At 43.9% G+C, this 24,425-nt stretch overlaps 1 protein-coding gene across 1 annotated transcript in view; it reads left to right on the top strand.

Moving 5' to 3' along the window:
* The window catches only part of LOC129811526 (AT-rich interactive domain-containing protein 1B-like), a gene marked incomplete at its 5' end in the record, with an annotated part of 88,334 nt that continues 63,909 nt past the window's right edge, over positions 1 to 24,425 (top strand). Inside the window, 3 exon segments of the mRNA XM_055862906.1 lie at positions 1 to 79; positions 3,044 to 3,241; positions 24,055 to 24,370. Coding sequence (XP_055718881.1) covers positions 1 to 79; positions 3,044 to 3,241; positions 24,055 to 24,370 — 593 coding nt within the window.

Here is a 24,425-nt window from a genome sequence, read left to right as displayed (position 1 = left end):
ATGGCCCCCCAGACTCCTGGCAACATGTTGGATGTTCCCCACCCCCCCTTGTCCCAGTCCCCCATGCGTCAGGAAAGGGGTAAGTCTGACCACTAAGTAAGTGTGTACGTGTGTGTGTGTGTGTGCATGCGTGTGTGTGTGTGTGGGTGCGTACATACGTCTGTGTGTGTGTGCTTGCTAGTATGTGTTAGTGTTCTTGGGTATTGTGTGGTAATTTGCAGATTAATGCCCACCTGTGTGTTGAGCAAAGCTGTAGATCTGGGCTGAGTGGAGCCGTAGCGGATGGGCCTGGGGACAGCTAGTAACAGTTAAGCTTCTCAGCGTGTGTGTGTGTGTGTGTGTGTGTGTGTGTGTGTGTGTGTGTGTGTGTGTGTGTGTGTGTGTGTGTGTGTGTGGTGTGTGTGGTGTGTGTGTGTGTGTGTGAAGGCATTAGCTTCCTTCTCAGTAATGCTGGCATTATTTCCCACTGTGGGACAAAGGCAGGATGTGACATCATGACCAGAGGTACAGGGCGTTCTATACCTGGGCTATTACCAGTTACAGGGGTTGGCATTGTGTACTGGGAGGTGTACACACACACACACACACACACACACACACACACACACACACACACACACACACACACACACACACACACACACACACACACACACACACACTCCTTAGAGGGGGTCATGTCAGGCTAAACGTATATTCTACACAGTTCCCATTTCCCCTCCTGTTCCCACCATGCATGTTCTGATCCATTTAATGGGCTGATTGCTCAGTAGGTACCGAACAAACACCCCACCAGCAGGTTCCCAGGGAGGGGCTGGTGGAGAGGTGATTTATTACTGGATTAGTGGTCAGCTCAGGTCATGGAAACAGTGGTTAAACCTTAACTGTTATGATCTGGCAATCAGTAAACCCTATGTTCTAAATGAGGTATGGAGTCTTTAAATTGGATCCCCTTACGACTTGCAGAGGTGATTATTTCTCATATGCAGCATTAGTTATTGCTGTGATAGCAGAGGCTGACGAGATACTGTGTATTACGTACAATGAATGGTCGCTGATTAAGGCTTCCACTGAACATCTTTTTACAACGGCCATGAGTTGTAATGAGTTCAGGGGAAAAGTTCATCTCTTAAATGGGGCAAATCACATTCAGTCTTAGTGATTACTACCATAGAACTACCCAGTGTAAAACAACATTGTCCCTGTAGGTGTTTAAAAACAGGATGATGAGTAGTCCCATGCTCCTCTACAGCTCACCAAGGACCAGTTAACATCTGAGAGAGAGAGAGAGAGAGAGAGAGAGAGAGAGAGAGAGAGAGAGAGAGAGAGAGAGAGAGAGAGAGAGAGAGAGAGAGAGAGAGAGAGAGAGAGAGAGAGAGAGAGAGAGAGAGAGAGAGAGAGAGAGAGAGAGAGAGAGAGAGAGAGAGAGAGGAGGGAGGGAGCAATGCAAAGCTGTTACACTTATTTTACATAAAACATAATATTTAAATAAATGTAATGCTCTGCTCCATGTGATGCAGCAAGCACAGTGGTTAACATAATACTGTTCGGAATATGTGATTAATTCCCATGGTTCAAGTGCCTGCTCCTAAGAGCATCTCTCATTTCCATAAATCCCGCTGAATGTCCCTTTTCTCCCTCCGCTCTCTGTCTATCCACCTCTGTATGTTGTTGTTGTCCAGCTAAGAGCCTCTACTTTCTCTGCCAGCCTGCCTCTCTGATTCGCTGCCTGCCTGCTTGGCTGGGGTGGGAGGGAGGGTGGAGGGAAAAAATCCTTGAATGCGTTATTTGCTTTTAGCAACTGTCTGCACAATGTGCCTCTCTCCATCCATTTTCCAGGCAATTTAGAATGCAGTATTACAGTGTTTTCAGAATCCTTTACGATAATGGAAGTTAAACATTACAATAATGTTCCCCTTAAACCCATGTTCACAGCCCAAGCACTTTCAGGCCTCTCCTCCCTCCCTCTCTCCCTTCTACAGCCTCCTCACACGCTCTCTTGCTCTCTCAGCAGAATATGCCGACATAGAGAGAGACAAATGTTGTTTCCATCTCTGGCCTGCCTTAACAACCCCGCTCAGTAAAGAGCTGGACTGTATCCCTGTATAGCATCTGTGCGTGCGTGCGTGTGTGCGTGTGTGTGTGTGTGTGTGTGTGTGTGTGTGTGTGTGTGTGTGTGTGTGTGTGTGTGTGCGTGCGTGCGTGCGTGCGCCGAGCACAGCACAGCACAGCCGATCCATTTAAAGGCAATCCAGAATATTAGAGAGAAGGCCTCTATCTCTTCTGATTGGCTACAGTGCCAGTGACCTTTACCATTCGAGGCAGATTGGAGACCTTTTCTCTGGCTTCACTCTCAGGTCTAGACTGTAATGAAATGGGTTGCAGTGAAGCCCTGTGAGGATCCCTTCAAATGTCAATTTGAATGGTGGAGGGAAGCCGAGCTGAGAGCCTTTTTCATGAATTGAGAGCTCATGGTTCGGAACAGCTTAGAATTACACAGCAGTCATGGTTAAATCACTGTTTTATTCCCCCAAGTGCAGTGTATGTGCATTTTCTGCACACATGTATACACACACACACATCACACACACAAAAGCAGAAAGCGCAGTCGATTTTGTGTATGTGTGTGTGTCTGCATTAGTTGATCCCCCCCGGCCTCCATGTCGCCCAGTCCTGTCTAAATACAGTGTATAAGAACATATGGCCTTACTTACACACAATGCACTGCCAGCTTGCCATTCTAGCAATCTGATGTCTATCTTCGAATAACAGGACCTGAAGACATGAGGATTATAGTATTGTCAGAATCACCCCTGTACAACCGAACATCCGTGTTCGTCCTTCAAAGGAGACAACCATCATGTTTGTCTGGTTTTCAGTAGCAGCATTAGAGGGACGTTAGGAGAGAGCACATGGGTTAATCTCCTGCATAAAGAGTGGATATTTACCTGCGTGTGTGTGTGTGTGTATATGCATAGGCAGCAGAAATCATTAGCACAGTGTGTTTACAGTTCTCACTCCTCTCTCTCTCTGTGTGTTCCAGGCTTTATGTCCAACATGCAGAGAAACCCGTCTGGCTCCCAGTTTGCACCACCACCTCAGTCGGGGCCCTCGATGTCCCCTCACCCCTCTCCTGGTCCTGTGGGACAGATGTACCCAGGGATGGGGCCCTACCCCCAAGGTGGCTCCAGTGGCCCCTATGGACCCCAGGGATCCCAGGCAAACCAGTATGGACCCCAAGGTAGGAACACTACGTGGGTTGTTCCATTATACTGATCTACGTTTAGTTAGTTAGTAACTCTGCTGTACAGAGTATGAACAGGTCATGGCTCATTAGTAAGCAGTTATCTGAATGGATCCACCTGCTGAGGAATGGCATTAGTATTTCCATGTTGTACCAGCACTACTTGGCCGCCATATTTTATTCTCTCATAAGATTGGTATTTGAGAGAAAATTATGATGTGTAACTGTCTACATAGTATTTTGAGGAAACGATAGTATTGAGCTGGTTTCCCCTCTCTTGTGGCAGACACCCCTCCATCTCGCTCTCTCGCTCTCTCTCTCTCTCTCACCCCTCTCTCCCCCCTCTCTCACTATGGAATTAGAGCCAAGGCTTTGTCAGAATATTCATGAAGGACTTGAAATCTAGACCCTACTCCTGCCTATTTCATTATAGGATTTAAGGCAGATTGAGGTGGTGGACCGGGATGATAAAACATGTTTTCTGCGCACAATGATGATGACGTTCAATCCCATTACTGGGGTCAGTGTTTTTAAATTGCCCTCAGAAAAGGGTTGGACAGTTTCAACTGCCCATTAATATCATTAAAACCAATGTTGTCATGTTGTGACCTGTGGTAGAGTAGTGGGGAACAATAGAGAGGACGCTGCTAATCTGAGGGTGCAGTTCAATCAAACCCGATTTGCAGTATTCGTGCAGTAGTATTTTCACCCCAGGATCAAATAAAATCAGAGAACGCTTTGAATAAAAAGCCATAGTCTGTGGTCACTCTATTTTACTGTACATTGTAAATTGTATTGTGAATTATGTCTATTTTAAACTAGTAACCTGTCATATATGCTGGCTACATGTTCCCCAGTCAAAAAGTCTTCTAAACATCCCAGTCCATTTCAGCACTCGTGGGAAAAATTGTCAGAATAGATCTTAGCAATTAAGCTGGCTTTTAGTGTTGATTGTTCTGGAACACGGCTTTGGAAAGCAGCAGTCAATCCCATATGTTTGCATCCGCTCTTGTGTTTCGTTCCCCTGGATGTGCACCAAAGGAAACATTGGAGTATTAGTAATGTGTGTTTTAATGTGTCGTCGTGAGGAAAGCACCATTCATGTGTGTGTTTTTCTAATATTGTTGAGACCTTCCCATTAGTTCATGTTGATTAATATCTCTAATGCATATGGTATTTGGTGTCTCTCCACCCACTCTTATCTGCTAATGTGACTTAGCTGGGATGACAGCCAGTGGCTGAGGCAGAGCAGAACAGTATTATAAAAAGTCTGGAGTCAGATGAGCATGAAACGCTGCACAGCTGACAGGAGGGGTATTCTTGCCTGTGACAGGGAGAACAAGCCAAATCCTCCGCCTCCATACACACACATACACGCACGCACACATGCACATACACACACATACACGCACGCACGCACACATGCACATACACACACCTTTTCTCACTGTCTTTCTCTCTTCTCCCTCTCTCACACATACACTCAACACACAACACACAGTCCCCTCCTGAGGAACATGTGTTGGAGTGGGTCCATGGAGCCCCCAGGCGGTTGGAGTGGGTCCATGGAGCCCCCAGGCGGTTGGAGTGGGTCCATGGAGCCCCCAGGCGGTTGGAGTGTACTTACGGCGGGGGTGCGGGGTGGTCTCTGAGCTCTGGTTTTGAAAGGTTTTTGTCCAGGCTGGTCTGTTCAGGCTGGTCTGTCTTGGCTGGGGCCTGGGCCGAGGTGAACAGGCCAGGCAGCTGCTGCTCATTGTTTTTAATGACGGCTCCATCTGCTTCCCGTCTCCCCCCGCGCCACAAAATTACTAGCCCATTAAACCAACATGGAAACGCACTCCAAGTTCCTGATCCCTGCTCTCTGTTATTCTTGGCTTGTCTTGGCACTGCTAGGAGATCCAAGCCCCAGGCTGTGAACAACTGAACACACATCAGTGTGTGTGTGTGTGTGCTTCAGCCATAGATGCTCTCTTTCTGCACTCTCTCTCTCTCTCTCTCTCTCTCTCTCTCTCTCTCTCTCTCTCTCTCTCTCTCTCTCTCTCTCTCTCTCTCTCTCTCTCTCTCTCTCTCTCTCTCTCTCTCTCTCTCTCTCTCTCTCTCTCTCTCTCTCTCTCTCTCTCTCAGCTTACCTCACTCGCCTCACACACACTCTGACACGGTGAGCTTGTACTCTGGCTAAGAACATGAAAACGGTCTCATGTTTCATTGTGTAACTTAAAGGCTACAGCATTCCTCTTTTATCAAGGGAAAATGATATTACAACCTACGGCTCAGCACAAGGAAATCTGCTGCCTCCCCAGCTAATAACAAATGTTCCCACAACTTTAGAGAACGTTCATGGTTACATGGTTACCATGTTCTTAGAATTCAATGTCCTAGACATGTTTCATGGGAACATTGCAAGAACATTTTTGTATATCAGTTATCAGGACGTCGCCCGATGGTCCCAAAGAAACGTTCTCCCAAAATGAAACAGTTCATTACACATCACACCTTGTTAGTGTTCCCGGTTGGTGAACCACTGATTCATTCATAGTTCTTTGTCTGTTGGCAAGGTTAGAGATACTCACACACAGTGCTTTTAACATAGTATTTTCAACTTACATTTTTGACACAGATGATTACATTGTGAATGTTCATTTATACAATTATTATTATTCAAAATGACCTCTCCTGGGATTTGAACTCACAAACACTTGGTTCACTGTATTCTGATCTTCCTGCTACGACACCATGTCCGTGTCAGATATGAGTTCATCTGACTGTTCTCATCAGTGATTTGATTGGCTTATTTCAGCAAGGGCTTTCTGTATAATTGTCTAATGTTGGTGGGCATGTTAACCTGTTTTAATGATAGTCCTGAATCACTTTGATCCATAAAATAGTTTTTCTTGAGTGTACTTTTAACAAATCAAATCAAATTGTATTAGTCACATGCGCCAAATACAACAGTGAAATACTTACTTACGAGCCCCTAACCAACAATGCAGTTTCAAAAATATGGATAAGAATGAGAAATAAAAGTAACAAGTAATTAAAGAGCAGCAGTAGAATAACAATAGTGAGACTATATATAGGTGGGTACCGGTACAGAGTCAATGTGTGGGGGCACCAGTTAGTTGAGGTACTATGTACATGAGTTATTAGAGTGACTATGCATAGATGATAACAACAGAGAGTAGCAGCGGTGTAAAGGGGGGGGGGGGGGGGGGGGGGGTGGGGGGGCAATGCATATAGTCTGGGTAGCCATTTGATTAGATGTTCAGGAGTCTTATGGCTTGGGGGTAGAAGCTGTTGGACCTAGACTTGGCGCTCTGGTGCCACTTGCTGTGCGGTAGCAGAGAGAACAGTCTATGACTAGGGTGGCTGGAGTCTTTGATAATTTTTAGGGCCCTCCTCTGACACTACCTGGTATAGAGCTCCTGAGTGGTGCAGTGGTCTAAGACTGCATCTCAGTGCAAGAGGCATCACTGCAGTACCTGGTTTGAATCCAGGTTGCATCACATCCAGCTGTGATTTGGAGTCATATAGGGCGGTGCCCAATGCTGACTGGGTTTGGCTGGGTAGGCTGTCATTGTAAATAAGACTGTGTTCTTAACTGACTTACCTAGTTAAGTTAAAAAATGTGTTACAGTCAGAGGCAGAGCAGTTGTCATACCAGTCAGGATGGTGCAGCTGTAGAACCATTTGTGTTGTGGCGGATGTGTTGTTACCTACCCTTACCACCTGGGGGCAGCCCGTCAGAAAGTCCAGGATCCAGGATCTAGAAGGCCAGCATCCCAGAGTTGCCTCTTTACTATTGATGTTGAGACTAGTGTTTTGCGGGTACTTTATATTGAAGCTGCCAGTTGAGGACTTGTGAGGCGTCTGTTTCTCAAACTAGACACTCTAATGTACTTGTCCTCTTGCTCAGTTGTGCACCAGGGCCTCCCACTCTTTCTATTCTGGTTAGAGTCAGTTTGCGCTGTTCTGTGAAGGGAGTAGTACACAGCGTTGTACGAGATCTTCAGTTTCTTGAAAAATTCTCGCATGGAATAGCCTTCATTTCTCTGAACAAGAATAGACTGACGAGTTTCAGAAGAAAATTATTTGTTTCTGGCAATTTTTAACCTGTAATCGAACCCACAAATGCTGATCCTCCAGATACTCAACTAGTCTAAAGAAGGTGAGTTTTGTTGCTTCTTTAATCAGGCCAACAGTTTTCAGCTGTGCTAACATAATTTAAAAAGGGCTTTCTAATGATCAATTAGCCTTTAAAAATTATAAACTTGGATTAGCTAATACAATGTGCCATTGGAACACAGTAGTGATGGTTGCTGAAAATGGGCCTCTGTACGCCTACGTAGATATTCCATAAAAAATCTGCAGTTTCCAGCTACAATAGTCATTTACAACATTAACAATGTCTACACTGTACAGTCGTGGCCAAACGTTTTGAGAATGACACATATATACATTTTCACAAAGTTTGCTGCTTCATTGTCTTTAGATATTCTTGTCAGATGTTACTATGGAATACTGAAGTATAATTACAAGCATTTCATACGTGTCAAAGGCTTTTATTGACAATTACATGAAGTTGATGCAAAGAGTCAATATTTGCAGTCTTGACCCTTCTTTTTCAAGACCTCTGCAATCCACCCTGGCATGCTGTCAATTAACTTTTGGCCCACATCCTGACTGATGGCAGCCCATTCTTGCATAATCAATGCTTGGAGTTTGTCAGAATTTGTGGGTTTTTGTTTGTCCATCCGCCTCTTGAGGATTGACCAGAAGTTCTCAATGGGATTAAGGTCTGGGGAGTTTCCTGGCCATGCATACAAAACATTGATATTTTGTTCCCCGAGCCACTTAGTTATCACTTTTGCCTTATGGCAAGGTGCTCCATCATGCTGGAAAAGGTATTGTTCGTCACCAAACTGTCCCTGGATGGTTGGGAAAAGTTGCTCTCAGAGGATGTGTTGGTACCATTCTTTATTCATGGCTGTGTTCTTAGGCAAAATTGTGAGTGAGCCCACTCCCTTGGCTGAGAAGAAACCCCACACATGAATGGTCTCAGGATGCTTTACTGTTGGCATGACACAGGACTGATGGTAGCGCTCACCTTGTCTTCTCCGGCCAAGCTTTTATCCGGATGTCCCAAACAATCGGAAAGGGGATTCATCAGAGAAAATGACTTTACCCCAGTCCTCAACAGTCCAATCCCTGTACCTTTTGCAGAATATCAGTCTGTCCCTGATGTTTTTCCTGGAGAGAAGTGGCTTCTTTTCTGCCCTTCTTGACACCAGGCCATCCTCAAAGTCTACGCCTCACTGTGCGTGCAGATGCACTCACACCTGCCTGCTGCCATTCCTGAGCAAGCTTTGACTGGTGGTGCCCCGATCCCGCAGCTGAATCAACTTTAGGAGACGGTCCTGGCGCTTGCTGGACTTTCTTGGGCGCCCTGAAGCCTTCTTCACAACAATTGAACCGCTCTCCTTGAAGTTCTTGATGATCCGATAAATGGTTGATTTAGGTGCAATCTTACTGGCAGCAATATCCTTGCCTGTGAAGCCCTTTTTGTGCAAAGCAATGATGACGGCATGTGTTTCCTTGCAAGTAACCATGATTGACAGAGGAAGAACAATGATTCCAAGCACCACCCTATTTTTGAAGCTTCCAGTCTGTTATTCGAACTCAATCAGCATGACAGAGTGATCTCCAACCTTGTCCTCGTCAACACCTGTGTTAACGAGAGAATCACTGACATGATGTCAGCTGGTCCTTTTGTGGCAGGGTTAAAATGCAGTGGAAATGTTTTTTGGGGATTCAGTTCATTTACATGGCAAAGAGGGACTTTGCAATTAATTGCAATTCATCTGATCCCTCTTCATAACATTCTGGAGTATATGAAAATTGCCATCATACAAACTGAGGCAGCAGACTTTGTGAAAATTAATATTTGTGTCATTCTCAAAACTTTTGGCCACGACTGTACACCGATTTCAAAGCACTCTCGTCTGAGTGTACCAGAACGTAGAATAGGTAATTTACGAGCGCTCAACACCGGTTGAATATGGCCGTTGTCAGTAAACTTCAGCAAAAAAGCATAATTAAATAAACAGTTACTGTCACCAAAACTCTGGTTACCACAAAAACTGCCTTACTAGCTCTGCTAGGGCGTGTAAAGTGGTCAGAGTGGTCTTATTTGTGTCTGGAAGTAGCTAGAAAGCTAGCCAACGTTAGCTTGAGTGCTTGACTGCCGTTGTAAGGCCAGAATGATCAAACCAACCGTACTCCTCGGCCCGAACATCCAGTGTGCGCTCCTAGAGTAAACGGCCTGAATTTTCAAACTGACAATCTGACAACACTGAATTTATGAGCATCACATTGTACAGCGCCATATTTTCTGTTCCATCCTAACTGAAACCCAGAGGGTTTTTCATTTTTCATGGAATAGAAACACCATAATATTAATCAAATTAATTAAGCAAGTACCAGTCAAAAGTTTGGACTCGTTCCAGGATTTGTCTTTATTCTTACTATTTTCTACATTGTAGAATAATAGTGAAGACATCACAACTATGAAATAACACCGGTCTCCCCGTGCCCTGCATTCTGTAGTACAGACATGGCCTGCTCTCCCTTATGTAAGGAATTAGGCACTTTCCCATGTTAACTACAGTATGTATTGTACACTGAACAGTAGCCTAATAAACAAATAAACACATTTCATTAATAAAATAATGATTAAAAAAATACTCTTTCAAAATGCAGATGTTGATTTAGTTATGGATCCATAATGAATTATTATGGGAATAAATATCACTGATTTACAGAAATATTGTAACAAAGTTTTCTAATGAAGGAAAACAATTTAGAATCCTCCAATCCTGTAGCCATATTTTCCATTCCATCTGAATGGAAACCCTGAGTGTTTCGTTTTCCTCTGAATAGAAACACCATAATATTAATCAAATTAATTAAGCCAAAAGTCTTCAAATCAATCCCATATACTGTACTATGTTATTACAAAAAAGTTTTTAAAATCTCTGGTAATGCCAGTATGGAATACTATCAAATGCTTCTGCAAATGTCTGCAAATGAAATGGTGTGCCACAGAATGCTGCAGCAGCAACGTAAGATGTGCCGCAGTATGACGCAACTTTTAAAGGAGGAACAACTGTAGAACACTGGAAAAATAAATGGAGAGCCGCACACTCTAAGAGCTCAGATGCAATAATTTAATAACCTAATAACCAAAATTTCAACAGACAAGCTGTCTTCATCAGGGTATATTATTAAATTATTATATTATTAAATAATTGCATCTGAGCTCCTAGAGTGTGCGGCTCTTCTTTTTCATTTGAAGGGGACAGTGACAAAATTATTAGTGTGAGGCACAAGGCACACTACCAGCTTTTATTTTTTTTAATTCATCCGTTATTTTACTACACAACATACACTTAGTATTACTTTCTTAGCTACAGTATATATATCTCCCTGGCATATTGCATAATTTATGCAGCAGCATACAATACATTTTTGGACTCATCTTGTTGTGCTGTGCCAAGTTGAACAGGAATGTGGTGTGGCAGTCCTTCTTGTGAGCACATTTTGTCATCAAAGTCTCTGGATGTATGGTGCTTTCAAGATCAAATCAAGTCAAATATATTTATATAGTCCTTGTTACATCAGCTGATATCTCAAAGTGCTGTACAGAAACCCAGCCTAAACAATAAAACAGCAAGCAATGCAGGTGTAGAAGCACGGTGGCTAGGAAAAACTCCCTAGAAAGGCCAAAACCTAGGAAGAAACCTAGAGAGGAACCAGGCTATGAAGGGTGGCCAGTCCTCTTCTGGCTGTGCCGGGTGGAGATTATAACAGAACATGGCCAAGATGTTCAAATGTTCATAAATGACCAGCATGGTCAAATAATAATAATCCCAGTAGTTGTCGAGGGTGCAGCAAGTCAGCACCTCAGGAGTAAATGTCAGTTGGCTTTTCACAGCCGATCATTAAGAGTATCTCTACCACTCCTGCGGTCTCTAGAGAGTTGAAAACAGCAGGTCTGGGACAGGTAGCACGTCCGGTGAACAGTTCAGGGTTCCATAGCCGCAGGCAGAACAGTTGAAACTGGAGCAGCAGCACGGCCAGGTGGACTGGGGACAGCAAGGAAGTCCTGAGGCGTGGTCCTAGGGCTCAGGTCCTCCGAGAGAGAGAAAGAAAGAAAGAGAGAAAGAGAGAATTAGAGAGAGCATACTTAAATTCACACAGGACACCAGATAAGACAGGAGAAGTACTCCAGATATAACAAACTGACCCTAGCCCCCAATACATAAACTACTGCACCATAAATAATGGAGGCTGAGACAGGAGGGGTCAGGAGACACTGTGGCCCCATCCGATGATACCCCCGGACAGAGCCAAACAGGAAGGATATAACCCCACCCACTTTGCCAAAGCACAGCCCCCACACCACTAGAGGGATATCTTCCATCACCAACTTACCATCCTGAGACAAGGCCGAATATAGCCCACAAAGATCTCCGCCATGGCACAACCCAAGGGGGTGCGCCAACCCAGAGAGGAAGATCACGTCAGTGACTCAACCCACTTAAGTGACGCACCCCTCCTAGGGATGGCATGAAAGAGCACCAGTAAGCCAGTGACTCAGCCCCTGTAATAGGGTTAGAGGCAGAGAATCCCAGTGGAGAGAGGGGAGCCGGCCAGGCAGAGACAACAAGGGCGGTTCGTTGCCAGTGTAGGGAGGCTAGCACTGGATTAATATGATACATTTTTTTGTTCTAGTCAGGATTCTAGCAGCCATATTTAGCACTAACTGAAGTTTATTTAGTGCTTTATCCGGGTAGCCGGAAAGTAGAGCATTGCGGTAGTCTAACATAGAAGTAACAAAAGCGTGGATTAATTTTTCTGCATCATTTTTGGACAGAAAGTTTCTGATTTTTGCAATGTTATACGTAGATGGAAAAAAGCTGTCCTTGAAACGGTCTTGATATGTTCGTCAAAAGAGAGATCAGGGTCCAGAGTAACGCCGAGGTCCTTCACAGTTTTATTTGAGACGACTTTACAACCATCAAGATTAATTGTCAGATTCAACAGAAGATCTCTTTGTTTCTTGGGACCTAGAACAAGCATCTCTGTTTTGTCCGAGTTTAAAAGTAGAACGTTTTCAGCCATCCACTTCCTTATGTCTGAAACACAGGCTTCTAGCGAGGGCAATTTTGGGGCTTCACCATGTTTCATTGAAATGTACAGCTGTGTGTCATCCGCATAGCAGTGAAACTTAACATTATGTTTTCGAATGACATCCCCAAAAGGTAAAATATATAGTGAAAACAATAGTGGTCCTAAAACGAAACCTTGAGGAACACCAAAATGTACAGTTGATTTGTCAGAGGACATACCATTCACAGAGACAAACTGATATATTTCCGACAGATAAGATCTAAACCAGGCCAGAACTTGTCCATGTAGACCAATTTGGGTTTCGAATCTCTCCAAAAGATTGTGGTGATCGATGGTATCAAAGGCAGCACTAAGGTCTAGGAGCACGAGGACAGATGCAGAGCCTCGGTCTGACGCCATTAAAAGGTCATTTACCACCTTCACAAGTGCAGTCTCAGTGCTATGATGGGGTCTAAAACCAGACTGAAGCATTTCGTATACATTGTTTGTCTTCAGAAAGGCAGTGAGTTGCTGCGCAACAGCTTTTTCTAAAAAAATTGAGAGGAATGGAAGATTCGATATAGGCCGATCGTTTATTATATTTTCTGGGTCAAGGTTTGGCTTTTTCAAGAGAGGCTTTATTACTGCCACTTTTAGTGAGTTTGGTACACATCCGGTGGATAGAGAGCCGTTTATTATGTTCAACATAGGAGGGCCAGGCACAGGAAGCAGCTCTTTCAGTAGTTTAGTTGGAATAGGGTCCAGTATGCAGCTTGAAGGTTTAGAGGCCATGATTATGTTCATCATTGTGTCAAGAGATATAGTACTAAAACACTTGAGTGTCTCTCTTGATCCTAGGTCCTGGCAGAGTTGTGCAGACAGGACAGCTGAGCATTGGAGGAATACGCCGATTTAAAAAGGAGTCCGTAATTTGCTTTCTAATGATCATGATCTTTTCCTCAAAGAAGTTCATGAATTTATTACTGCTGAAGCCATCCTCACTTGGGGGATGCTGCTTTTTAGTTAACTTTGCGACAGTATGAAAAATATATTTCGAATTGTTCTTATTTTCCTCAATTAAGTTGGAAAAATAGGATGATCGAGCAGCAGTGAGGGCTCTTTGATACTGCACGGTACTGTCTTTCCAAGCTAGTCGGAAGACTTCCAGTTCGGTGTGGCGCCATTTCCGTTCCAATTTTCTGGAAGCTTCATTCAGAGCTCGGGTATTTTCTGTATACCAGGGAGCTAGTTTCTTATGACAAATGTTTTTAGTTTTTAGGGGTGCAACTGCATCTAGGGTATTGCGCAAGGTTAAATTGAGTACCACAGTTACGTGGTTAACTGATTTTTGTCCTCTGACGTCTTTGGGTAGGCAGAGGGAGTCTGGAAGGGCATCAAGGAATCTTTGTGTTGTCTGAGAATTTATAGCACGACTTTTGATGCTCCTTGGTTGGGGTCTGAGCAGATTATTTGTTGCGATTGCAAACGTAATAAAATGGTGGTCCGATAGTCCAGGATTATGAGGAAAAACATTAAGATCTACAACATTTATTCCATGGGACAAAACTAGATCCAGAGTATGACTGTGGCAGTGAGTAGGTCCAGAGACATGTTGGACAAAACCCACTGAGTCGATGATGGCTCCGAAAGCCTTTTGGAGTGGGTCTGTGGACTTTTCCATGTGAATATTAAAATCACCATAAATTAGAATATTATCTGCTATGACTACAATGTCCGATAGAAATTCAGGGAACTCAGTGAGGAACGCTGTATATGGCCCAGGAGGCCTGTAAACAGTAGCTATAAAAAGTGATTGAGTAGGCTGCATAGATTTCATGACTAGAAGCTCAAAAGACGAAAACGTCTTTTTTTTTTGTAAATTGAAATTTGCTATCTTAAATGTTTGCAACACCTTCGCCTTTGCGGGATGCACGGGGGATATGGTCACTAGTGTAACCAAGACAACTGGGAACTCGGACAAAAACAAGGTTGAATCATGACGTTAGTGATCTTCAGGTCGGAGCTCTAAAAAGATAGTGAGTTCAAGACAACTGGGAACTGAGGTCTGAGATTTGATGTTTTGAACGTGGCAGAAGTCATGCTGGATTGACAGCATGGCCAATGTATTCAACCTTTTCTGGCCCATGGTGTTGAATGTTTATCCTTTTAAGCTTGGAAAAGAGACCATTGAACCCAGACTTGGACCACACACTCACTCCACTGAATAGCAGGCTAGTGATTGCTTTCCAATGCTTGCAGTTAGCCACTGATTCCTTGTTGAATTTGCAATCTCCAACTTGTTGTGTAATGTTTAAAAGCTTAACTTCTACTTGCACACAATCCCGGATCCGGGAGCACCCCCATCAGTAAAAAAGCTGACTAGCATAGCCTAGCATAGCGTCACAAGTAAATACTAGCATCTAAATATCATTAAATCACAAGTCCAAGACACCAGATGAAAGATACACATCTTGTGAATCCAGCCATCATATCTGATTTTTAAAATGTTTTACAGGGAAGACACAATATGTAAATCTATTAGCTAACCACGATAGCAAAAGACACAACTTTTTTTTCCCACCATTTTTTTCCTGCATAAGTAGCTATCACAATTTCGACCAAATAAAGATATAAATAGCCACTAACCAAGAAACAACTTCATCAGAGGACAGTCTGATAACATAATTATTGTATAGCATATGTTTTGTTAGAAAAATGTGCATATTTCAGGTATAAATCATAGTTTACCATTGCAGCCACTATCACAACTCTCACCAAATCAACTAGAATAACTACAGCGACCAACGTGAATTACAGCACCCCCTATTGGGAAAAGGTTAACTTCTGTTAATCCAGCCGCTTTCTCAGATTTCAAAAAGGCTTTACGGCGAAAGCATACCATGCGATTATCTGAGGACAGCACCCCGCAACAAAAGCATTACAAACATTTTCCAAACAGGCATCATGAAAGTCAGAAATAGCAATAAAATAAATCACTTACCTATGAAGATCTTCCTCTGTTTGCAATCCCAAGGGTCCCAGCTACATAACAAATGGTTGTTTTGTTCGATAAAGTCCTTCTTTACATCCCAAAAAAGTCTGTTTAGTTGGCGCGCTTGATTCAGTAATCCACCGGTTTCCCTTGTTCAAAATGCATACAAATGAATCCCAAAAATTACCAAGAAACTTCGTCCAAACAAGTCAAACAACATTTCTAAACAATCCTCAGGTACCCTAATATGTAAATAAACGATAAAATTTAAGACGGAGAATAGTATGTTCATTACCGGAGATAAATAACAAAGTGTGCGCCCCACAATACTACAGCCAAAATGAGAGCCACCTAGAAAAACAAATCCGAGCTCATTTTTCAAAACAAGCCTGAAACTCTTTCTAAAGACTGTTGACATCTACTGGAAGCCATAGGAACTGCAATCTGGGAGGTATTCCATTGATTTTCCCATAAACAGCCATTACAATGAGAGGTGAGCTCCAAAAAAAAAATCCGGATGCATTCTCCACGGGTTTTTGCCTGCTATATCAGTTCTGTTATACTCACAGACATTATTTTAACAGTTTTAGAAACTTTAGAGTGTTTTCTATCCAATATTACCAATTATATGCATATCCTAGCTTCTGGGCCTGAGTAACAGGCAGTTTACTTAGGGCAGCTCAATCATCCAAACTTCCGAATACTGCCCCCTATCCCTAAGAAGCTAGCTTACTAGCTAAGATTTTGAAAGTATGATGTTGACATGATAAGTCCAATCAACGCTACGGTACATATAACATGATTTGATGTAATTTTAGATTTTGTGATGACGTAGTGTCCCCATAAGTGAAAGAACACTGAGCCAATCACGGCGCAACTAGGGAACATTACCAACCTTTACGCTCTGTATTTTCCGCTGGCTGCCCCACCACCACCACAGAAAGCACTGAGCTAGACTGAAACACCTGCATTTTGGAGCTGACTTAATGAAAAAAGAAAAATAGAAACCATGTTCGTATGCAGCTTTATTAACTAAATTATTCTGATTTTTTTCACATTGTTTACAAACTGATATGTGACATATATCATTGCCAAAATAACATGCAAAACAGGCAAAAATGATTTGTATTATTTTTTCATTTGGCTAAACAGGTGGGGCTCAAAACAGGTGGGGCTCTGCCAAGTCCTGATAACTGATACACAGAAATGTTCTTGCAATATTTCCATGAAACATGTCTAGAGCATAAATATATTATGTTCTGAGAACATGGCAACCATGTTCTGGGCATGTGCTGTTTGATATTAAGGGAATGTTCTTGTAACTCTTAACGCCAAAAGGTTTTTGCTAACATAGATAGAATGTTACCCTAACTAACTCAAACATTGGGGGAAACATGACACTTTTTCTCCTCTCTATATAATTGTTAGCTGGGTCTTTACTAATGCAATGAGGTACAGCATCCTGGTCGACCACTTTCAATGTTTCACTACCAGATATGTTGACCGCCCTTTGAACTCCTTTTCAAACACAAGCGGTACAAGTTCTTTAACATGATCTAGTTGTTGATACCAAGCTCTTTAACTTCTCTAGGGTAGGTGGGACGGTAGCGTCCCACCTCGTCAACAGCCAGTGAAACTGCAGGGCGCCAAATTCAAAACAACAGAAATCCCATAATTTAATTCCTCAAACATACAAGTATTTTACACAATTTTAAAGATACACTTGTTGTAAATCCAGCCAAAGTGTCCAATTTCAAAAAGTTTTTACACAATACATGTATGTTTTGTTTGGTAAAGTTCATATTTATATAAAAAAATCTGAGTTTAGGCGGGACGCTACTGTCTCACCTGGCAAAAAGCCTGAGAAAATGCAGAGCGCCAAATTCAAATTAATTACTATAAAAATTACTATAAAAATCAAACTTTCATTAAATCACACATGAAAGATACCAAATTAAAGCTACACTGGTTGTGAATCCAGCCAACATGGCAGAATTCAAATAGGCTTTTCGGCGAAAGCAAACGATGCTATTATCTGATGATAGCACCATTGTAAACAAAGAGAGAGAAGCATATTTCAACCCTGCAGGTGCGACACAAAAAGCAGAAATAAAAATAGAATTCATGTCATACCTTTGACGAGCTTCTGTTGTTGGCACTCCAATATGTCCCATAAACATCACAAATGGTCCTTTTGCTCAATTAATTCCGTCGATATATATCCAAAATGTCCATTTATTTGGCGCGTTTGATCCAGAAAAACACCGGTTCCAACTTGCTCAAACGTGACAACAAAATATCTCAAAGGTTACCTGTAAACTTTGCCCAAAAATTTCAAACTACTTTTGTAATACAACTTTAGGTATTTTTTAACGTTAATAATCGATAAAATTGAAGACGGGATGATCTGTGTTCAATACAGGATTAAAAACCAATTGTAGCTAGTTTTTTGGTCTCGCACCTCTAACAAACCTGGAACGTCGAGTGACTCTCGTTCAAGATGGCCATATTTCTTCATTACACAAAGGAATAACCTCAACCAAATTCTCAAGACTGTTGACATCCAGTGGAAGCAGTAGGAACTGCAAGTAGGTCCTTTAGAAATCTGGTTTCCCAATGAAAACACATTGAAAATCCAAATCTACTAATAATATGCATATCTTATCTTCTGGGGATGAGTAGCTGGCAGTTTAATTCGGGCATGCTTTTCATCCAAAATTCAATTCAGAATGCTGCCCCCTACCCTAGAGAAGTTAAAGGCCTCCAGTTGTTCTCTCAGCTGCTCTGGAGACATGCTCTATAAGACAGTCAGTGAAAAGAGGAAACGCCTGCTGTGCCTCTCCCACACCTAACATTCCACAATCAACCTGCTTTGGACAGCAGTTTGTGAGCTTGGGCGCTTTGCTGGGCCCTTATACCTAATTCGGTTAAAGGAAAGCTCGATCCCAGGGAGCCGGAGGGGCAGTGGACGTTTTGGGAAATGGGTTGGACTGAGTACGAAGCCCTGAGGTGCTCCAGAGCTGCTGCACCACAGACACCCTGCTGAGAGAGATGCTGAGAGAGATGCTGAGGTGGCTCTGAGATGATCTACCTGGGGCCTCAGGCCAAAGAGAGGGAGGGAGAGAGATAGAGAGAGGGGGAGGGAGACAGAGAGAGAGAGAGAGGGAGGGAAAAGGTGAGAGAATTTCAGAGTGATAGAATGGAAAAGGAAAACATTATACTTCTACGCATAATTCGTCTCTCCAAAAAAATTATGTCATCCTTACAATTTGTTTGTGTTCAGCAACATACTATACAGTATTTTTTATTATATTAGCCAAGCAACTTTGCCCATTCTCTATGTCCTGCAGCTGTAGAATACAGCCGCAGCCGTGTAATCTGTGTTACATTCCTCAGTGATGGTGTCCACAGATTCAGTGGGCAGCTATTCTCTGGTACACAGGGTTTTTTCCTGCAGTGGCCAGGGATGGGCGAGCCGGCTGTTAGCAATGCTGCATCCATTCTGCTGAGGAAGCAGTGTCTGTAATCTGTTCGGTCACAGTCCTCCTTTTCCCGCGGGAGTGTGGGGATTAGAATACAGCTCGGCAACAGCATCCTCAGAAAGGGTGACCAAGCCTGGAATTTACATGTAATTAGTAACGCACCACAGTCTTCTCTCTGCCTCTTTCTGTGGGTTATAAATACCACACCTCCTAAAGACCATCGTATCCTGAGAGAGGAGGGATGGTCGGGGGAACAGGAAGGTATGGAGAAGAAATTACATCTTTCTGGTACTTTTTCTCTCTGTTTTGCGTGTAAATATGTCTAAGCAGCAAAAGGAGGATCCGGTGATGATCAGCTGTTTCAATGTTGTGTAAAGGTCTGAATGAGGACGGGGGGTCACTCAGAGCGGCCCTAGAGAATGTGGCGGTACTCTGGGTGAGAGATGGGCCCCTCAGTGGCTGTAGAGGGCAGAGCAGAGCAGGAAGAGGCAACACTAATCCGCCCTGAAGCAGCAGTCTGGCACCAGCACCAGCTACAGTACCAACCATCCTGGAAATGAGCTATTCTCACCCTGAAGAAGAAAATCTCACAGTTAAGCTGAATGTGGATCCTTCTCGCCCCTCGAAAAAAGCAAAAGAAAACTTTATAAAATAAAATATACACTATACAGTATATCACAAAAGTGAGTGCACCCCTCACATTTTTGTAAATATTTGAGTATATATTTTCATGTCACAACACTGAAGAAATGACACTTTGGTACAATGTAAAGTAGTGAGTGTACAGCTTGTATAACAGTGTAAATTTGCTGTCCCCTCAAAATAACTCAACACACAGCCATGAATGTCTAAACCGCTGGCAACAAAAGTGAGTACACCCCTAAGTGAAAATGTCCAAATTGGGCCCAAAGTGTCAATATTTTGTGTGGCCACCATCATTTTCCAGCACTGCCTTAACCCTCTTGGGCATGGAGTTCACCAGAGCTTCACAGGTTGCCACTGGAGTCCTCTTCCACTCCTCCATGACGACATCACAGAGCTGGTGGATGTTAGAGACCTTGCACTCCTCCACCTTCCGTTTGAGGATGCCCCACAGATGCTCAATAGGTTTTAGGTCTGGAGACATGCTTGGCCAGTCCATCACCTTTACCCTCAGCTTCTTTAGCAAGGCAGTGGTCGTCTTGGAGGTGTGTTTGGGGTCGTTATCATGTTGGAATACTGCCCTGCGGCCCAGTCTCCGAAGGGAGGGGATCATGCTCTGCTTCAGTATGTCACAGTACATGTTGGCATTCATGGTTCCCTCAATGAACTGTAGCTCCCCAGTGCCGGCAGCACTCATGCAGCCCCAGACCATGACACTCCCACCACCATGCTTGACTGTAGGCAAGACACACTTGTCTTTGTACTCCTCACCTGGTTGCCGCCACACACGCTTGACACCATCTGAACCAAATAAGTTTATCTTGGTCTCATCAGACCACAGGACATGGTTCCAGTAATCCATGTCCTTGGTCTGCTTGTCTTCAGCAAACTGTTTGCGGGCTTTCTTGTGCATCATCTTTAGAAGAGGCTTCCTTCTGGGACGACAGCCATGCAGACCAATTTGATGGTGCGTACGGCGTATGGTCTGAGCACTGACATGCTGACCCCCCACCCCTTCAACCTCTGCAGCAATGCTGGCAGCACTCATACGTCTATTTCCCAAAGACAACCTCTGGATATGACGCTGAGCACGTGCACTCAACTTCTTTGGTCGACCATGGCGAGGCCTGTTCTGAGTGGAACCTGTCCAGTTAAACCGCTGTATGGTCTTGGCCACCGTGCTGCAGCTCAGTTTCAGGGTCTTGGCAATCTTCTTATAGCCCAGGCCATCTTTATGTAGAGCAACAATTCTTTTTTTCAGATCCTCAGAGAGTTCTTTGCCATGAGGTGCCATGTTGAACTTCCAGTGACCAGTCAGTATGAGGGAGTGTGAGAGCGATGATACCAAATTTAACACACCTGCTCCCCATTCACACCTGAGACCTTGTAACACTAACGAGTCACATGACACCGGGGAGGGAAAAAGGCTAATTGGGCCCAATTTGGACATTTTCACTTAGGGGTGTACTCACTTTTGTTGCCAGCGGTTTAGACATTAATAACTGTGGGTTGAGTTATTTTGAGGGGACAGCAAATTTACACTGTTAAACAAGCTGTACACCCACTACTTTACATTGTAGCAAAGTGTCATTTCTTCAGTGTTGTCACATGAAAAGATATACTCAAATATTTACAAAAATGTGAGGGGTGTACTCACTTTTGTGATATACTGTATATACAAAGGTTTGTGGACACCCCTTCAAGGATAGGGGATTCAGCTATTTCAGCCACACCCATTGCTGGCAGGTATATAAAATCAAGCACACCGTCATGCAATCTCCATAGACAAACATTGGCAGTAGAATGGCATTACTGAAGAGCTGAGTGATTTCACAAGCGTAAGAACACCATGCGCAATGCTAAATATCAGTGGTGTAAAGCTCGCTGCCGTTGGACTCTGGCGCAGTGGAAACGCGTTCTCTCGAGTGATGAATCACGTTTCACCATCTGGCAGTCCAATGGACAAATCTGGGTTTGGCAGATGCCAGTAGACCGCTAACTGCCCGATTGCATAGTGCCAACTGTAACGTTTGGTGTAGGAGGAATAATGGTCTGGGGCTGTTTGTCATGGTTTGGGCCCCTTAGTTCCAGTGAAGGGAAATCTTAACGGCAACTTTGTGGCAATAGTTTAGTGAAGTCCCTTTCCTGTTTCAGCATGACAATGCCTCCGTGCACAAAGCGAGGTCCATACAGAAATCGTTTGTCGAGATCGATGTGGATTAACTTGACTGGCCTGCACAGAGCCCTGACCTCAACACCTTTGGGATGATTTGGAATGCCAACTGCGGGCCTAATCACCCAACATCAATGCTGACCTCACTAATGATCTTGTCGCTGAATGGAATCAAGTCCCCTCAGCAATGTTCCAACATCTAGTGGAAAGCCTTCCCAGAAGAGTGGAACCTGTTATAGCAGCAAAGGGGGGACCAACTCCATATTAATGCCCATGATTTTGGAATGTAATGTTTGACGAGCAGGTGTCCACACACTTCTGGTCATGTACTGTATATATTTTTTAAGCATTTCTCTGGTCCCCCTAAACTTGGCACTCTTAAACTGAAGATAGTCTCATAAATGTCAGTATGACTGATCAACTCTGTCCAGTTTAATGTGAATGTCCTCGTTCATACGACTCTCATGGTAACGTTTGTGTCAGTATAAACCACAGTAGATTAGGACCCTGGCCGGGCCCTCTAGGAAACTTCACAGGCTCTGCCTCTTACTCTTCTTTTGGACAGGAGCTTGGGTGCTAAAGATGGAAAAAGCCAGTCGGAGTGTCCACCTAAGTCAAAACCAGAGAAGGAGAGCGAGAGCACAGCCAAGAACCATAGTGTCCACACACACATGCACACACACACACACACACACACACACACACACACACACACACACACACACACACACACACACACACACACACACACACACACACACACACACACACACACACACACACACACACACACACACACACACACACACACACAGAGCAGTGAGAAGCCATGGAGCAGAGCCAGGGTCCAGCCACTGTGACTGTGTGGGATGAGATAGGCCTCTGACTCAGGCGTTTCAACTGCAGCACGTACAATACTGTAGAACGGGAAGGAGAGAGAGGATACCACACACCAGATGATTCCCATGGCTCTCTTCTCAACTATGTCACTGCTTTGGAAAGAGTGGAATGGTATTGTGCCTCACTTTTTACTTGCACACAGACATTTACAGAAACACACACACACACCACAAACGCACACAGGCACACCTTCCCCTATCCATGTTTTAAACATCCTCCTGGGTTTGTCTTCCATCCCCCTTTTTCTCTGGTTCCCCTTTTGGAAAGTTTAAGATGGGGCCCCAAAACCCTTGACAGGTGTCAACAGTGTTCCAAATCAGCTACCTCCCCAGATACATATCTGACTCTCTGCATCTCCTCCTACACTAGATTTCATCACACATTCTGGACAAATTCAACTGGAGCAACAGAGTTTCATGGGAAATTCTTTTATTTTGATTTGATATAAATCCCATCTCCGGGGGGAACTTTTTTGCTGTTGGACTCACAGGCCTATGTCATGTGGAATGTCTTTCCACTGAAGCAGCTCGAGGACACCAAAATATATTTCCATTTTTGGAGTCAGTTCCTCACACAGAATATTTTCATTCAACTCCCTCATACAGAGCCAAAAAAAACCTTTAGGTTTAAAGCGACTTGATCCCCTTTTCCAGACATATTCTCAGAGGATTAGGCTGTAAGCCCCAACTAAAGCATTCTTAATCAAATCAAAATAAATAGCCACCTTCACAAAAGGGATGCCACATTTTCTATTTTTCATGGAATTGTCCTTAGAGAAAAAATCACGGTGGAAAGTACCCATGCCTGCTTTGTGTGCTCTGTGTGTGTGTGAGACTCCTTTTCCAGCTGGTTCTGGACTGTGTTGAGCCAAAATGGAGGGGTTTAAGTGTGCTTTAGGAAGGCTTGTGTCGTCATGCCTGTATGGCTGCTGGGGCAGGGAGAAAGCCTTAACTGCAGATTAGAATGACTCTCAAGTGTTTCTCAGACTCATGCTTAAGCTGTGCAATTGCTCCCATGCCGATTCAGCATCCCTCCCCTCCCGTAGATGTCACATCTGCAGCCAATGTCAATAGCAAAGGCATCAGTGAGACAAACACCTGTATCCACATCATTTCCAGCATAGATGAAGTTTAATTCCTATAACAATGTTATCCTTGTGCTGATACGTCGTAGCTACATATTGTAATGATATGGTAATTTAGCAGATGCTTAAATCAAAAAGAAATTCAGTTGACTCGAATATAAGATTATCCTTGTGTGCCAGTCCTCTAGGTTCTCCTCTGTAGTGGGTGCAGAGCGATTGAGATAAAACGTCACATGGCTTCGTGAAACTACCATAAAATAGATGACTGAATTCATTACAGTCACTATTCATGTTGAGGGATACATTTATTGTTATTGTTAACCTGGTGTCTACTCACTCCCAGATGTTCTATGTCTCCTCTCTCCTCAGGAAACTACCCACGTCCACCCAACTACGGCGGGACCCCCAGTGCCAACTACAGCAGCCCCGGGCCCGGCCCTGGCATGACAAACAGCCAGGGTATGAATGCCAGCAGCCCCATGCACGGCCAGGGTCCCGGGCAGCCTATGGGCCGCAGTCCTGGTGCGGGCAGCCGCCCCTACCCCAACATGGCCCCCAGCTCCCCCAGTATGCCCCAGCCAGCCGGCCCTGGAATGGGCCCTCCTTCACTGGGCAATGTCAACCGCAAGGCCCAGGAGGCAGCAGCCGCCGTCATGCAGGCCGCAGCTAACTCTGTACAGGGCAGGTGAGATAACATGTTGTTGTTTTTTTAACCAGATGATGTGTGATTTGTGTGTTTG

This window comes from Salvelinus fontinalis, chromosome 15 (assembly GCF_029448725.1).
Source record: "Salvelinus fontinalis isolate EN_2023a chromosome 15, ASM2944872v1, whole genome shotgun sequence".
Taxonomy (NCBI): Eukaryota; Metazoa; Chordata; class Actinopteri; order Salmoniformes; family Salmonidae; genus Salvelinus; species Salvelinus fontinalis.
This window is presented reverse-complemented; position numbering and strand designations above follow the sequence as displayed.